Genomic DNA, 18,726 nt, shown 5'->3' on the forward strand with positions numbered 1-18,726 from the left:
TAAGAAACTATTTATAGTCACCAGTTCCTCTTGTCAGGTGACCTGATTAATCTCATGACAGTAAAACCAATCACTGGTAACTTGTTTTCTAAAAGACTCTCTTGAAATTCAAAGTTGAAAAACCACCTTGCTTTGAACAGTAACTAGAGAAGCACTAGTTCCGTGCAACTTGACTGTATGGTGAAAAAAAATTTCTTTTTTCCCCCCTCCCCCTTTTTTTTCCTATGAAGAAAATCCCAAAAATAACAAACCCTGGAGATTCTGGAAAAAATATACGGAAAAGCTATGCACACATCAAATTGTAACTTTATCTACTTAAAGAATGAGAAACGTATGGTGTCAGGTGTCACCAAACTTCCTTTGCTCCCATATAGCCATCAGCAGTGGGGATGGCATAAATAGCTATCCTGAGCCATGTGTTTATGCAGGTTGAGGTATTTGACTACTTGAAAAGTGTGTCCTGCAGTTTGGGAAACTGTATATTGCCTTGAATCACAGTGCTCCTAGACACGCTTGTAAATGAAAGGTAAATTTTGTGTAATGACAAATACCTGCCCTGTGCTCTACACTCACTTCAATGATTTTTGCCTGTTGCTATTGCTCTGGAAGAGGAGTGAAAATACTGAAAATCATTGGTGCTAATGTATAAAGAAAAAGACATGTCATTTTCTTTAGGGTCAGAAAAATAAAGGAGGAGAATACTTTTTTCAGGGTTTTTTAGAAGCAAAAATTTGAAGATAGCATCCACATATTGTCATAATATAGCTGGCGCAGTGTACAGGCCAATGACAATACATAATTATACTTAACGCTGTAGATGTTTGAACTTGCATAACTGAATGTAGAACATTTACTGATTTTTAGAAAAAACTTGAAAAGGGTGGATTATATTATAATTTTCCTGTTTATTATAGGACAAGATATTTCACACAAGCTCCTTATTTTATTTTATTTTTTCCCCACAAAATATCTTAACCATGCTTTTGCCATCTGGAGACTGATGACTCCTGTAATAGATATCTAACTCCTGACAATTAGGATAGGTAACTCCTATCAGTTATGCCTTTGGAAGTCCTCTTCAGCATTGTGACGTTTTTGAGTGGTCATCAGGATCCTAGTGTATTATTTTGAACTATTGACATCATCTGAGAGCAGAATAAAATTACTGTAGCTAAGTACCGCAACTTAAGGGAAGAGGTAACATTAGAAAGAAACAGGACATATTTGCTTAGCCTGGAGAACTAAAGTTTTACAGTGTAGGGCATGTTTGTCTCCCAGTGGAACTGGGAAATGTGTTTCAAAATTGTTTTTAATTAAAACTGATTATAAACAAAGCAAGGCTTTGTAGACCAATTAATATAACAAACTTCCCAAGCTTTTGATACTACAAAGACCATTTCTCATCTGAAGCAGAGACAGCAAACTTCAAGCTGACTATACTGTAATGCTGATGGCATCACCTATGTTTGCAGTTGTCCTTCTGGAAAGTGAAAGCATGTGTGACAGCTGCAGCTCGCCTCCTTCCCACCCGCCTCCAAAAGCTAGCCAAACTATCATATGTTTCCTTTTCAACTAAGCTTCAATTAATTCTGACCCTACAGCTCGCATCCATGGAATAATCACAGAAATGGGAAATGCTAATATGCGTCTTGGGAGGCTGGATCTCCAGTCCCGTCTGGTTTAATGATACAGCACGTTTGGAATGATGTAGCTGAATACAAACTCCCTGTGCTTATCCCCAGCATCCCAAGTATTTTTGTTTCTGGCTGTTTTTATGCTGTTTGAAGTGATGCAGTTTAAAGAAATGAGAATATTCATGTAGGAGCCAATTGTAAAAATGAGTATAGCAATAAAAAGTATTTGTTTGGGTTTATCTGCTCACTGGGGGATTTGAGATAATAATCCACCATCTAATATGTGCTTATCCTGGGCCAAGGTTTCAACAGGTTATGAGCAGATGACTTTCCTTGACTGACTTACCACTTTGCGTTGGTATTCATTCTGTTTAGGTCGCATATCTTGTTATCTTTTCCATTTGCACAATCTATGAAGTGTTTGATGTATTTGTATAAACAGTTTGATTCCTGAAAATATGTTCCGAATTAGATGCCATTGTTGTATAACAATACACTAACAACATACATTCTGAGATCATTTAAAGCCCTTTGTTTAATAACACAGTGAATGTTATTAGACTGTTAGAGTAAGTACGTTAACATTAAAAAACAGCTTGTAAAAATGAAGAGTTTTTGAATTCTAGAATTATGGAGGATATCAAATTAGCGCATCTGTTTCTGTCTTTAAATTTTCAGTGAAATGTTCTTCTGTTGATTCTTGACAAAAGTGTTTCCCATCAGATCAGGAGTTTGGGTTTCAGTTTTGACAACTGCACCTCTGAAAATAATTTCCAGTGCAAATTTTGAGATTGAAAACCTAAAATTAAAAAACTGTTCTTTTGGCTTGCCTTTCAGTTACAGTACTTAAGAGTCACAAGTTGCTTTTTACAGCCACAGTGACTGGAAATGCTTCATTTCCTTTAAAATAAAAGCTAGTATTTTAATGGAATTGCATGTCTTCAGAATAAAAATTATTTAGAAACTTGTATAAGATCATCAAATCTGTTAATATGAACAGTATACATTTTTTTTCTTCCACTTCCCTCTGTTCCCCACAATTGTTTGTATTGGAATTTAGTCTGTACAGAGAACTCTTGCTTTGCTGCTGGAGCAGCCAAAGCTGCATTGTGCTACTCAGTGTAAGTATCATACATAAAGCTGTACTGTGTGAAGGCATATAAAGTGTAAATACAGATGTAGGGTATACAATTATTATATAATTTGAGAGTGCAAAGGAGCCTCCATGGGAGCTGTTGCTTATATCATGTTCAGGACTTAAGAAAAATGGGAGGTGATGAGACCCAGAACGATCTGTGCTTATATTCCCTTACTCCCCATATTCCTCATTGTCTGTGACAGTTACGCTTCCTCGTGTCCTGTCCCAAATCTATTCTAATTGAGTGGCAAAACTGTTGCCTTTTGGATGTTGAAATAGTCCCAGGTATGCTGGCTACAAGAAGAGTGCTCCAAAACTCAGAGGGATAGAAATCTTCCATTGGGAAAGCTTGTCTATTACAAGGATTTACGCATTATTCATATATATTTGTTTTTCTTTGAAGCACTACAAATGTTTGGTCTGTTTGTAATATTTTAAAGATAATTTTGAACTGTTCCATAATATAGTTTTAAATATGGTTTGTTATTTTCTTTTTGCCAGTTGTTTCAACATTGGCAAATCTGACAAATACTGCCATTCAAAAGAAAATAATTACAAACATTATCTCTCCTTGAAAAACAGGTTTATACTTTGCATCTGTATCTATACATAAAGTTTCTGTAGTCAATAGAAAATGATGCAAGTTAGCATGTAGCATTTGATAATTTGAATTTTCTTGATGTATCAAATACTTGTTCGTTGTTATAAGTGCTGAACCATGAATAATTTACTGGCTTTCTCTTTATAATATGCAGTGTCTGCTAACTTTGAAGTTCAGTAGTCAACTCAAAAGTTTGCTGGAGCTGACTAATGATTCACCAGAGATTTTTGAGATATATTTTGTCATCAATTTAAAGCTTGGAGAGGTTTGCTGTTGCAGCCATCTGGTAATTCTTGGTTCTCTGGAGGAAAGAGAAGCCTTTTGATAAAATAGATCAAAGCATTCTGCTCTTTCAGTGACTGATACCTATAAGTAAATGATTTCACAACGCCTGTCTCATCTGCCAAACTTTTGCATTCTAGTTACAATTTTGGTCATGAATTATATTTTAATTATATGTAAATCAATCTTTAAATACTTCTGGTCATGGATAATTTACAGATCTGTTTTATAAATCCAGATATTTCTAATTTACCAAATACACTGTCATGATTAATAAAATAGATGCTAAATCTTGTTCATCTGTACTAACTGTACAGATAAGGCTACTCTCGAAGACTTTACTGCTATAGCATAAGCCTAAGGTATATATGTACCTCTTAAGACTGTAGGTGATGTACAACTATAGTGTAAAAGTACGTATTGTGCTAACAGGATTAGTTCTAGTAATAGTCATTGGAATTCTGGTGTGGGGTTTGCAGATGTTTGGCAGTGAAGAGCAAATAGGGAGAGAGAGTTAAGACAAGAAGTGTGTCAAGTGTTGCAATGTCCACTTGAAACAAGACCAATCTAATGCTGGATTGTACATACACATCTGAGATGTGCCTGGAATCAGAATGTTGTTTCTATTCCATCAGACATTCCGGATGTGCAATTGCCATGACCGCACATGTCCAGTCTTCTCAAAGAGTGAGTTTATTGCATCACAAGTGCTGCACAAGCAGCCAAAACAGAATGATGAAATTGGCTTTTACCTTGCAAGTTGTTTAGTTAAAGGATGTGTGAGTGATATTTGGTGCGGTGTTACAGCAGAAGAAAGGGAAGGCATTAGCTTGTAATGCAGCATAGCTCTGTGCATGAAGAGGGGCAGTATTCTCTTGCCAGGGGTGAGTTAGTGCACAGCAGAACTAAGGAGATGTGTTTCTGCTCTTCACCCTTATATTAGAAAGTCGTTGTAACACCTGATATACCAATGAAAGAAAATAATTAAACCTCGTATGTCCCACTATCCTCAATGAAAGCCTATCAAGGAATTTCAGAAATAGTTGATGTGTCTTGGGATGTGGCCTGTATCATCCGAACAACTGCATATAGTGTTCATTAGTAGATTAGCCTTATTATTATTTAACCATTCACAGTATAGTACTGGCTAAATGACAAATGTCAATGAATATTAGGTAGTTACCACAAGTTCTTCAGACTTGCTGTTCTTTAGGTAGTTTGGAGAGAGGAAAGGACTTCTAAAGATGTTGAGCTTTGAAGGACTTAATAAATTCTAAATGCAAACTAGGTAACTAATATGGTCCTAAATTCTCAGCAAATAGAATGAAGGGAGTTTGGTGAAATTTTTCACATGTTAAAATTCACTTGAACTCAGATTTAAAAGTGGCGTAACAGCAGCAGAAGAAAATTCCATGTACTTGTGCTTGTTGTTATTGTTTAAACTTTTCAGTGAGCTATCCAAGATAGGTCTGGGGCTCTTGTTTCTCATTAATCCTACAAACAATGGTAAATTTGTAATTCCATACTTTGTAATCTTCCCCGGTTTTATGTTCTGCCTGCTGTATCTCTGAATCAGATGCATATGCTTACCTGATTGTTTACCCCCTTGTCTGCTGTACATGTACTTCCTAGCAGCTACAGTTGAACAGTTTTTTTCTTTTTTTTTTTCCTTTCTTTCAGTGTGGGAACTTTGCTGTTTTGGTGGATGTTCATATTTTGCCTCAAGGCTCCAGTAAAGACACCAGCTGGTTTTCAGATCATGAGAAAGAGGTACAACCAATATGAGTTCTACTTCAAAAGCATGTGGCTGCAGGGAAAAAGTTGGATTGCCTTGAACTGTTCAGAATTTTTCAGTGTTATGAGAATACTGTTAGTTATACCTAATTGTCAACGGTTGCTGTGGGACTCCTAAGTCAACCATATGTGCTTTTTGGGTCACTAATGACCACTTTCAATTTGCCTTTTATTTTTTAAACTCTGTGTGTGTGCATACATGCATGTGTGCGTGCTGTTTTGGTTCTTCTGACTTAACTTTTAATTTTAAAAACATATTTCTCATGAATGTTTGTAAATTATCCTGAGTGATATAAACCAGATTGTGACAGGTATCATTTTTGCAGAGCTTGTTGGTGAAATATCTTTCTATTAATTGTTTTTTCTCATTCCGAGAAGTGTGAATGATGTTGCATTTAGTGCAAGAAAAAATAATGAGTATGCAGGATAAACTATATTAGAACCATTGTATTTTATGAAAAGCTCCCAGTCTTTATTTTTAAGTGTGTCATTTGTATATCCTGACGACAGATGAAATTTTGGAAAATCAGTGCATCAGTGACCAGCAAAATTATTAATGTAACTTTCATCAGATTCTGTGTGATTTCTGCTACAATCTTGTGATGAATTACTGGAGGGAGTTTTCCCCTCTTTCAGTTTGTGTGGGAACTTGAGAAGTTCCCTATTGAAAATGAATGCAGGACATGTTTCAAATGCCTGTGGACTTTCCCGCAAGTCTCTGTTACGGTAATTTTCAGCAGATAGCTTTCCTAATAATGGCATAATTAACTTGTCACTGCAGAGCATCCCCGTATGTCTCAAAGTAGTACGCTTAAATAAAATTAAAAGAAACAATACATTAATGTCCTGAGGGAGTGAAAGCAGAATATTTAACAGCATGAGGTTCATCCGATTTGGGCTTTATTAAGCAGCGAAAGAAGAAAACAGGGGAAATCTTTTAGACTTCTTTTTTCTGATTAAATGAATGCTCATTACCCCCTCTATTTAGAACCAGTTTTACTATCCCAGTTATCCGACTTTAAAGCGTTTTCAAAATGTATTTTGTAAGACTGCCAAAACAAAAGATATGAATTTCAGGAAATTAGATCATGATTGATTTAAAAAAGAGGCATGACAGGGCAGCATTCATTACATTTCTGTGACCGCACATTTTGAGTGAAGTACAAAGGTTGCATATTTTCGACAACCGAGAAGTGTGACTCCAATAGCTTTACAATTCGCTTCCTGAAAGCCCTGTGCAGAATCTTTGTTAAAGTGGGAAGAAAAAGGTCAATAAGGTACTATAAGCAAATTACGCCTACCTTTTTTTTTTTTTTTTTTTTTTTTAATGAGACCTTTTATACGTTCCTCGCAAGCAGTTTTGAACATTTTCATTGTTTCCAAATTCTGGAAAATACTAATGGTGGTACAACCCCCTTTACTTGTCTGTGGGAAAGCAGATGCTGCTTAGACCCCTTGTAACACAAACATCATTTCTGCTGATCCCCTGCTTACCCTGGATGAAAGTCAGCGGCCCTGGACGAAAGTCAGCGGCCGCTGTTTGTAGTAAATGGAACCTGGCGATGTGGTCCCAGGCAGGAGGAGGGAGCAGTGCTGGCCTGGCATCTGCCAGCTCCTGCTTGGAGTGTGGGTCGTGCAGAGCAGGCTGGGAGCTAAATGAGTGCCCATAAGCATGAGGCTGGGGTGAGAAGATACAGAGCACGTTGTCTGGCCGGGCACTGTAAAGACCACAGTTTGCATCACTGCTGTCACACGTGTTGTATACAGAGTCATCCTCTCTGCGAGATGCAGACGGAGGCAATTGGGAGCCTTTCTCTCTTTCTGCCCTTCAAATTTCCCTGCCCTTTCTGCCCTACCTCTTTTCCTCTGGAATAACAAAGGCAAAGTTTTATCTTTGTACTTTGAGAAACATATGTTAAACTGACTTTTAATATTGCTCTGATCTCTCCATGTGCATATAGAAGGTCTCCGTTACAAGTTCTTTCTAGCGGTGGAAAGTATGTAGAGACGATTCTCTTGAAGCTTGCTCTTATTTATGCTTTCTTAAATATAGGTCTGTATAGGTCTTTGTGGAGAACCATTTAAATAATATTTCCATAAACATAACTAAAATATTTTCCATGTAAATTAAGGAGGTGCATGCTAATCTTTATTGTTGCAGAAGGAACCAAATGCACACTACGTTTCCGCTGCTTTCTAGACTTTTTCATTCTAACCTGAATGCATAGTCCTGTGAAGGAATGTGTAATGAGATCACTTTAATGAGTTAAACAGAAGAATAAGTAAATATAGTATTTTATAATTGTACTCTTCAAGAAGAAAGGAAAATTAATTTCTTACTGTAAGGAGAAAGTACTGTTTGTGGTTGACCAATATATGTGCATTGCTTTCATTTAGGGCAGTAAGTTAAAAATTTGTTGCTCTGCATACTTTCTAGATTAATCAAAAGTAAATTTCAAGCCAAGATATTTTAGTTTAGATAATATTGATACAATTTTGTCTATTGTCCAAACATTGTAAAAAGGTAAAATGATATTTTTGTGTTCCACAAAGTATCATTTTGTGAGCACATAGTTATGCACAATGGAAAATGAAAATACCGAGGGAAAATTCTCAAATATGTGTGTATGTATTAATCTGAAAATTTATTCTGGTATTCAAGACATTAATTTTTTGCTTTTACTCCAAGTTGTTTTTTTTTTTTCTATGATTATTCTGGCTGATCGGTTTGTTCTTCTTGAGTTGTATGTGGTTTTTATTGTGCTTAGCTGAAGGAAGTATGAAAGATATGAACAGTTATGTTTAGGGGCAGAAAAATCAAAATGAACTAGAGAAAGTAGATTGCTGTGACCTAATTAACTCTGAGACTTCCATCCCAAAATTACACTGAATTGAACCAAAGAATCTGTTGTGCTGTATAAGGTTTCTTGCAGAGAAATAGTTGCTGACAATTCCTGGGAGGTTTTTTACTGATATTTTGCTTAAATACTTAATGTTATGGTACATTTTTAACATGTCTTTTTTTCCTACTTTGCATAGAAATAAAACTAAATTGCTGTTCAAAAATTATTAGTATTGTAATATAATGTATTTCATTTGGCAAGTGAGAATTTCATAATGCACTTCCCTTGTTTTGTGGCAAATTGTTTGATTCCCCCCCCCCCCCCCCCCCGTTCCCACTCATTTCCTAAATTATGTGCTTCTTACCTCTGTGTAATACTTCAGTACTTATTTGCAGATAATGTTTTTTTCCTTTTTATGTGAAAGGGAGTGATTTTGTATTGATATCTGCTGCGTGTCTGCGGATATGTAAGTCAATGTAGATCTAAACGGGCCAATGGTTACTCTTTCAGGAGGTCTGCATGCTGCTAGAAGAAGTTGTTGCTTCAAGGGTCAAACACTACTTGGAAGCACCTAAACAACGTGGTCAATGGAAATCAACGGAACATGCAACATCTGGTCCTTTGTTTCTTACCGGTAAAATAAATTATTTAACATACTGTGAAATAAAGTAAGATAAAGTATGATGGAAACTGCTGTTCTTTATTTTTTTCCATAAGAAATTTTTCATCAGGAAAGCTAGTAGGCCTGAAGTAGCTGGTGTTTGGGTCTGAAATTACTTCAGCTCTGTTACTGAAAAAATGAAGTGGGTTTTAATTTTCTAATGTTACTGAAAAATGGACATAACGCTTGTACTATTAGTATGAAAGCCTATCATTAGAATTAAAAAGAATAAATGGTATAATCCTGGGTCCTCCAAAATTAATGGCAATCTTGCTGGTTTCTTAAGTCTCCTTTCCACTTGAACATTTAGTTTAGAAGTTTTTAATTTAGAAATATCTTTACTTTTCCCTATTCTGACAGCCTGTTCAGTCTTAAAAAGTTACTGTGATGTGATAAATGGCATTTGTCGTGTCACCGGTGTTACTGCAGGCTCGGCAGTAGCAGCGATGACCTAGTGTGCAGAAGAGAACAGTAGTAAAGAGCATTTACCCAACTGGAACTCATTGTGTGTGTGAGGGCGGTGAGACTAATAGATGCAATTTCAGTACATGCATGTTTTAAACTAAAGATAATGATCACTATAGCTTGTGCTCTAATGTTAGATCAGCTTTGGGGCTAAATGGCTTGCCAGTTTTTGTTTAATGTTATTTCACTAGCTGTTGTGGTCATCATGGTGGGTTTTGCCGTTGATAGGCTTATCCGTTGATGTTATATCACACAAGCAATTTATTTTTAAATAGTTCTTAGGAAATAATGACTTTTTTTTTTATTACCAGCCTGCAGCGTTTTATAAACTTGTCACAGAAAAGAAAGGCTGCAGTGGTAAAGCCCTGTGTTGTCTATGGTTTCTCACATTTTCTTAAATATATTGAAATAGATCTCTACTGAAATATGAATTCCACAGTGAAAATAATTACATACTTAGAATATACTATCAGTATACTGATACAAATTTTTTAATTCACTGTATATTGTATTATCAGTTTTAATTCTGAACAAATTCTTTGCCTCAGAATGTTTTCAGTTATTGAAAAGGTGTATTTCTATAGAAGTTTGGTTGATGGTTGCAGCTTTAAACACTATTATCAATATTGAGTGTTTTTAATACAGAAAACACAGGTTAAATACTGTATGGTTTGCTTATTATGGCAAAACGTAGACATACATGGGAGCCAGATTGTTATGGCATGACAGGAGAGGTTTTTTTCCACCCACAAGAACACGGTACTGCATAAGCAAAAAGTGCTTCAGGACACTAAAGGATTTTCAAACCCTTTTTTCCCTTGCAAATTGTAACTACAGTTTATCCCTTTAAAGTATTATTAGTATTTGTGAAACACATAAACTTTCAGACCCCCATATTTTTTTTGTTTTTGAGTGAACAAATGGAAGTTTCTTACAGTGAAAGCAGAGGGACATTAAAGAAGGTGGGATCAGAATTTCTGAGATTTGTTGAGGTTTTTCTGTGTTTTCTTTTACCGAGTGCTAATTTTTATTCTTTATTTTTTAAAGTTTCCTGCCTCAGGAAAAAGTAGGCTTTCAAAAACAATGATTTTGTAAGATAAAACTGGCAGCCATAATAATTGTTCTTATATATGCAGACAGATGCAACACTAATTTGAGGGTGTTCGTGAGATTTTAGGGTCTTATATTTTCTTTTATATCATGAACTTTTCAGTAAAAATACTGGTATGCTGTGCCAGGGTTGTGAACTGATCTTCTGCTTGATTCTTCCCCTTATTTCCTGAAATTGAAAAACTTAAGGATCTGCATTTGAGGAGGTCATCAGTAATATCTGTGACAGTTTTAGATTAAAGAATATTTACTTTGGAAGAGGCAGAATTACTGTTCCATCAGTTTTCTGCAGTTAATCTCACTGTTATTAATTAACACTAAAGAAATAAAGGAAGAAAACAGTCTGTGATAATGAGCGTTCATGTTGAGCTTAATTTCCACATCCATCTCTTCCCTCTTCTCTCAGCCTGCTTTGCTCAGGGCTGTAATTTGTAAGAAAGGCGTGCTTTGTTCAAGTCCAAGAATCAAGTTTATTCAAGTTACGTTCAAGTCTGTTCTTACCTGAGAAGGAAATAACAGAATAGGTGGGTGTTCACCGGAGCAACTGGGACATACCTTGAAGGGACTGACCTTTTTAGGTGGGCCACAAGTCTAACAGTCTTTAGCAGTTATCATCACCTAAACGTGGCTCCAAAACCTCTTGTGTTTTGCCTTTCTCTCTAGGATCACAGGTTCTGTTTGTAGAGTACAGTGATATGTTTTTGTGTTTTTTCACAAACAGGTGAAGTGCAAGATAGCTGGCCAGTGTTCGGCTGACAGCGTTTTGTAGTATACAGAGAAAGGCACAAGCTTGGTATGTGGCTAACTACATACACATACTGTAGGTGCTGCTGGTGAAATGTTTAAGCGTGCAGCTATTGTTGCATTTGGAGGTTATTAAAAGTTCTTGAGCTCTTCAAACTGTATGTGGTTTCTTTTGCCTAAAGTTATGCAAGTCTGTGTCTAGAGTTTCACTGCTGTAAAACCCTCGCTGTTGTAAGGAAGAGTGTATCAATAGAAGGAACATTAAGATGCTTATTAGCTGGATATTTACTACTTCAAGTATCCCAGGTCAGCATTCCACCCCTATTTGAACTCGCATCTTTTCAGATCAATTTTAATTAGTTTGCTCTCCACGTTGCAGGAGGCATTCAGAATTTATTAGAACCAATATTAGTCAGATTTTAGACTATCTCTAGTATCGAAGATTGTTGTATGAGAATTTTCTTCAGAAATAGCAGCCAAACTACCTTACTTTGATGAGCAGATCTCATCCTGCTGTCTAGATCTGTTGAGCAAGGAATACTGTTAAGCTGGCTACCATAACAATTTTGAAGAAAAAAATTGCACCTATCACAATTTCTTTTTAGTATCAATGTTACATTATGTTTAACATTAATATTATTTAATACCACCTTTCAGTTTTGTGGCACATAATAAAATACCCATGCACGTTACTTGTTAATTTACATTTCTTTTTCATTTAAGTTACACCCACACAGCAGTGTGTGGTGGGTCGCATACCATCTCATTAGGAAATCTGTGGGTGTTACACACAAGAGAAGAAAGAAAGGAAGAATGGAAAAATGAGAGAAGGTAGCCAAGACAAGCAAGTTCTTCCTATTCTTCCTTCTGTCTGAACAGTTTCCCCACCCCTCCCAAATGGCCAGTATGAACAATTTGCCAAAGTAAGCTTTAATTTAGTCTTTGGACATAGGCTTTGGTATAAACTCTGTTTCCTGTGTTTAATTAATGTCCAAACGTGTTTGATTTTGGTTTGTTTTATTTTTTTTTTAAGAGAAAATTAAAATGGGGTAGATTTTCAAAGATTTAATTTTGCCTGCATCCAATCTGCATGGCCGAATCCTGCAAGAAGGGCATTGATCAGGTATGGTTTTGCTTGCATTACTTGAAGTTCAGTGAATGTAAGCCATCCAATAACAAAAGCCATGTATTAGTGGATTTCTCTCATTATAAAAATACTACTACACTTTACAAATGTATAATCTTTAAAGTTAGAACTTATGTTTTTATATGGATGCGCTATACATTTTCACTTTGCGCTGCTTGCACTGCTCAATAACACGTACTGGTTTTTAGTGATGATGTCAAGCGTGTTAACTCTGTCGTAATGCTCACCTACTGTAGACTTAAGCAAGCTAAAAGCAGAGCCTGTTTTTTCATGTTCCACAGAAGGTGGCTGTTTCTGAATAAGAGCAATGAGAATTAAGTAAAAAGAGGCTATAAAGAGGACTGCGTGGAGCTATTAAATACAGGGGAATGACAAAGGGAGGACTGTGGAAAATTAAGGAAGAAGGCAAAATTTACATAGGCACAGAGGAAACAAAAAGGAGGATTCGTAAAGAGAATATGGCAGGTAGAAATGTCCACATTAGAAATGGAAGGAAGGAAGAAGTTATCTTGTAAACTGACCTTCTTCCCCATCTTGAGGGAGGAAAAAGTGAACTGTGTTTATCCTACAAGTAATTTTCAGATCTTTTCGCATTCCTTCCCTAGCATCCTTGTTGTTTTTCTTGGCTTGAGGGTGGAACATTTTTGCTCTGATTTCAGATCTTTTTATTGTACAGTCTCTTCTACAGTGAAAATAATTAGAGAGCATGCTGTCACATGGCACAGTGAGCTCCCAGCTTGATTTTATCTGCTTTCTCTGGGATTGTGGTTTTTTTTTTTTTTATTTTTAGCCTAGTTTTCTAAGGAAATGGAGCTTATTGTGATCATGTTTTCTCTGTGTGTGTCTGTTCGTCTGTCCATCTTTTCCCCCAGTTGCTTTTTGCAAACCTGATTGAACTTTATTAACAGGTAGAAGTCTGACATTCAATATTTAGACATTAACTTCTGATAAGCTTACTAAAAGGAAAAACTAGAAGACATACAAGTGCTATTATGTTCAGCCGTACAAAGATCTGGAGTCAAAGTTCATGTCTTATTTAGTATAAAAAAATGCATAAGATGCAATTTCATAACAGAATGTGTTTCTGTTGCTTATGAAACTATTTGTTTGGCTCCTGTAAGCACACAAAAAATATACAGTAAATCATGATGGTAAATATTCCAAACTGTTTTGGCCTTGCATTTTAATTTGAAGTTATGATGTTTTTAAGGAAAACACCCTTTTCAGACTGCCCCAGTTTACTTTAGGAGTGTTCCTATTGCTGTAGAACATGAATTGTGTAAGATGTTCATCGGGTAAGTTCCATGTTACAATCCTGTAGCAGCAAAACTGATTCATTCCCACCCTCCAAGCTGTTAACTCTTACTCCTCTGCTGTGAAACAGTGTTTTGTTTGGTTTTAACTGGAATCATTTCACCTATCTTGCTTAAAGAGCAACTTCACAAAAATTTGATGGGTGCAACTGGAGGGAAGGTAAGCTATGGCAGATAAGCTGCCATAGGGGACTGAGGGGGACAGAAGTCTTTTTTAAGTGAACTTTGAAGTTTGGAGTTGCACATTGTAATTTCTCTCTCAAAAGAATTATATTGCAGCTTCTTTGTAATGGACTCATTTATGATGTGTGGCCAAGTCCTGCAGATCTTTGTGAACTTTAAACTTACATTCATCTGTCTGTGACAACAGAGCCTCATAGCTCCCTGAAGTATGCAGTAACTTATGCAATAACTTATTAAAAATGTTTTGATTAGTATCTTGTACTTAATATTTCCTGTATTTGCTTTAGATTACTTTTTTTTCCTATTTTTTACAGTCAGCTAATGGGGAATAAAGGCATCTGTTTTTTCACCAAAACATTTTTCTTCTATATCAAGGTTATATATCTGAGTTTTGTTTTGTTCTTTCCTCAGGGTAGAGGATACTTGAAAAGAACAAAAACCCCCATACTTATGCACTGTTTGGGTATTTTCTTTTTAGTGATGTGTGGTTTTTTTTCCTTGCCTTTGGTTATAATACAATAGAATTGGGGAAAACTCCAAGAAGGGCCACAACGATGGTCCAAGATGAGGAAATGCAATACAGGGAACATATGAAATACAGGGAATACGTTAGGTGTGCTAGGTCTCTTCGGCCTGGAAAATGTATGAGTTTGGGAGAACACTACGGAGATTTATGAAATCATTTCTTCTCTCATTCTCTTCCAACTTGAGAACAAGAAGGCATCAAATGAACTTATTGGAAGTGCTGTGGTTGCAGAACTGTGGAACTCTTTGCCAAAGGATAGTGGGTATGAGAAAAGCTTATGCTGAGTCCACAAGAACATGGGAGAGTAATCCAGGGAGGGTACAGAATTCACAAATCTCTTTTGGTTCAATAAAGGCCTGAGTTGAGAGTGCTTGGAGTCTGGGAGAGTATTGGGGAAATAACCATATGCTCTTGGCTCTTGTATTTAGTCTCCCCTTGTAGCCATTTCCAGCGACTTTTACATGCAAGGCATTTAGCTGCATGGACCTTTGATCTTACCCAGTATGGCCTTTCTTATCATTGTACTTTTCTGGAAGAAGCCTGCACTATACACTGAAAACTCATTAGTTTGTCAGAGAGAGTCAGTGTGTTTCAAAGATTCTCAGAGAAAGGTCTGCACTCTCTAGATTCAAGGATCTACCTTTGTCTTCCTATTATCACACTGATATTTGCGGAGACTTTAGCAATTGCTATCCCTGTCTTACATGGGACATGTGCAGCTGCAGCACCAGCTGGGTTGAATGTGTTGTCCTTATTTTTACTACTTCCCTGGTTGCAGCTCCTGTGTGAAGTTTATTTATGGTCTTGGATAGGAAATGAAATAGTGCATTTATTTTAAAGATACCTTTAATAAAGTGTTTTATATAGTTAGTACTGTATTGAAAAGAAATATCATTTATTTAAAACAACAGGAGAGTTATTTAATTTGGTGTATTTTTGAGAAAAGAAAGAATTTGGTGTTGGAAACAGCCTTGACATCTAACCTTTAAGTACAATCTGTCTTAATTATGTTTCTTTCTCTTGTTTCCATCTTTTGTCTCTTGTTTCCATATGATTTTTTCATTTTATGAAAAGAAAAAAAAAATCATGAAAATGAGGTATGTGTGTATGCAAAAAAAAGTTTGCATGCACAAACGTTGACAGCTGCTATCTTACACACCTATATAAGCTATAAAGGTCTTTCTATAGCATCCAAGTACTTCTACGTAGTAATTTTGCTGTTAGTACTTCAGTTTATGCAAAGACACATATATTTATGCAAATTTAAAGTTTATCTGTGGAGTTTTCATTATATAGTTAGGCAAAAAGTATCTGTTAATCACGTGTGTGGAAGTGGAATTATGTCTCAGTTTATCAAAGCTGGCTAGAAGTTAATAGGCAATTAATTATCAGTTAAAAATGGAGTTTAGGATACTAGTTTGATGCAGATGTTGGCAAGATGAACCTCACCTTTAATTTCTGATTTGATACTCACTCGAGAATGTCGAAGTGGAGTCACTTTTGATCATCTAAGCCAGGGGAACATACAGCTACTTTTTGAAAGAGCCCTTAGCATCTGTTTGTCCCAGTTGGGAATTTAGCATTTTTGGAATCCACATGGAGTGATTTTGCAAATCTGTCCCTAAGCGCTTAACATTTCTTATTTGACTGGCTGATTCTTCTTTGTAACATCTGTTTCTCTTGAAGGTACTCTTTCTTGTGTGCTCTGTGTAGTTTTTTTAAAGCTTCCGTAGTCACTTGGAAGCAGGAATGCGGAGGATAGGATATCAGTGTACAAGCTATGGACCTGTTTGAGCACTAAGCACAGCTGGAATAGGTAGCAGATAGGTTTGGGAGTTTTTTGAGTGCTCACAGTTTCAGTTGAAATTTTCTGAAGAATAAGTTTGACTTTATCTTCTCCTAATCTTGGTGAGCATGGCAAATAGGATTTCTGCTAGAAGTATTTTATAGATTCTGTGGTCTGCATTTAATGCTCAAATTCCTTGTGTTGGAATGTCTAAAATACCAGAGAAGAAATTATTTGGTCAGTATGATAGACCTGGCTTTCCTTGGCTGTCTGACCTTTACAAATCTGTGTGTGGGATAGCTCAAAGACTGTGCAGCCTGGAATATGCTACAGATAAGGTAGTGAGGGCAGTTTCATGTAATACGTGCATTCTGCTGAAGTAAAGCACTTGCAAATAATGACTGAATCTGGTCATATCTTTTGTGTCTGGCTAAATTTTTAATGTACTATGAATATGCCTTTAGGATTTCATTTTTTCAGCTTGAGTACGTTATGATTGCATATATCACTTGCTAACATACATAGTGAGTTGTGTTGTTGACATGCATACCAGGTCTACCTCTCCTGGGTTACAAATCCCACGTACACTGCATTCCTGTTGTGCTGCTTGTCAGTGTGCAGATAGGCTGTGGCTGTGTGTTTGGGACTTCTGAAAAAACTCTGGAAGTCTCTGTGTGTTACTGGGGCAGAGTTTCTTATGTTTTTAGACCCAGGTAGTCTTGTTGGGAGGTGACAGGAGTCATGAGATTGCTGTTTTAGCAGGCACATAAGCATTTACATCAGGACTGTTGGCAGCATCGTAGGTCTGAGGGGTTTTCATGTAACTGCATGGGAGGGGGAAAATAGCTTGATTTAGTGAAAAAACCCAGAAAACCCAAACCAATCCCTACTATGAAAATACAGATAATGAAAGTGGATGAAAAGAGAAATATGGTTTCTAAGGGAAAAAACAGACTATTTTTTAAAAAATAAGTTGATAGCTGCTTTTGCCTTTTTTTTTTTTTTTTTTTAAATTACTTCAACTGCATGTTAAGTGAGATGGAAAAAATAAGGATTTTATTTTTAGTTTGAGATGAAATGTCAGGTTCCTTTAAAAAGAAAAATTAAGTAAGTACTCTTTATTAAATTTTTCTAAAGAGAGCAATATTGTTTTGGTTACAATGTAAGCAAGAAAGAATAGGGATTTGAAATAAAACCTAAAAGAAATATGATTTCCCTAGAAATGTTTAGAGGAATTTACTTAATTGCAACCAGAAGTTTGACCTGGAAGTGTAACGTTTTGACCTTTTAGCTGTCTGGTTTCCTAAATGTGTTGTTTTGCTCTCTTTAAACTGTGAGAAAATCTGTTTTACACATCTTTAACCCTTGCATTCCCTAGAAGTCTCAGTCTAAAAGTCCCCAAACTATCACCAGCAGTCCAAGAAAAACAAAAATTGTCACTACGTTTTAAGAAAAAAAAATCATTATAGGTATGCGTTGAACATTGAAGTCCTTTCTATTTTCATTATAACTAAAAGTAATTGTAGGTGTAATTTATTGGTTAAATATGAATAGGAATTTCTTTTAAACTTTCCATGTTACCATATTACACAGTAATACTCTCTTTTGTTCTTTTGTTCATTATCCTATGACAAAGGTAGAGAGAAAATACAGCTTTTTAAATTGTAAACATTTTTGTGGGTTTATTTATATTTGGAAAATTTTTATAAGGCTTTACAGAAATCTGTCCAGATAGAGATGGAGGGCCAATTCCTGAAAAAAGCTGTGCATACTTTCTTTGCATAAGTAGTTCAGTGGGAGCAGTTACGTGCATTTGATTCACTATTGAAGGCACTAGATACGTTGTGTTTACTACACACTGAGTATTTCTATTGACTACAGAGGCACAAGTGACAGATCATAAACACCACCAGCAAAGCTTTGCGGGGCCTGGGCCTTAATTTATTAAAAATGTATAGAAGTAAATAAAAATTTAGTAGTGCAGGAAATAATAAAGGCTTTTACTTGAAAAGAGGAGGTAAAAAAGTCCAGCGAAATCTTGAATATGCACTGTGGGCATAGTAACAGAACTTGATGTATTCCACCAACTTCAGAGAGATAAGAGCTGGTCTAATGCAGGGCAAATTACATTTATTCAGAGAAAAATATTTTACCTGCGAAATACTCACTGTACAAATCCATGGAAAAGTTGCTTAAATGAGAAAGCCTCTTTAAAGATGATAGAAGGTGGCAGTCTTGTGTTTGTTTACAGAGTATCTTTCTCTTCTTCTTTTAATTATTTAGTTTTCTTTTTTTGTGGGTGTGTGCACAGGTGTGTGTCATAGGATATGGGCAATGCCTGCCTGTTCTTTTCTGTTGTCTTCCCAGGGCACAAGACAGGCTCATCATTTTTGGTCTTTTGTATACAAGACCTTAAATTTGGTATTTAATATTGAGAAAGAGGATGGGTTTTGTCCTTTTTTTTGCACTTAGCATCTGTTACACTGATGCCAGAAACTG

At 36.1% G+C, this 18,726-nt stretch overlaps 1 protein-coding gene across 1 annotated transcript in view; it reads left to right on the top strand.

Moving 5' to 3' along the window:
* Positions 1 to 18,726, top strand: part of SLX4IP (SLX4 interacting protein) — an 83,079-nt gene that overhangs the window by 37,839 nt on the left and 26,514 nt on the right. Inside the window, exons 4-5 of the mRNA XM_074817229.1 lie at positions 5,336 to 5,425; positions 8,803 to 8,926. Of these exons, the coding sequence (XP_074673330.1) occupies positions 5,336 to 5,425; positions 8,803 to 8,926 (214 nt within the window). The remainder of the gene's footprint in view (positions 1 to 5,335; positions 5,426 to 8,802; positions 8,927 to 18,726) is intronic.

Source organism: Strix aluco, chromosome 3 (assembly GCF_031877795.1).
Source record: "Strix aluco isolate bStrAlu1 chromosome 3, bStrAlu1.hap1, whole genome shotgun sequence".
Classification (NCBI taxonomy): Eukaryota; Metazoa; Chordata; class Aves; order Strigiformes; family Strigidae; genus Strix; species Strix aluco.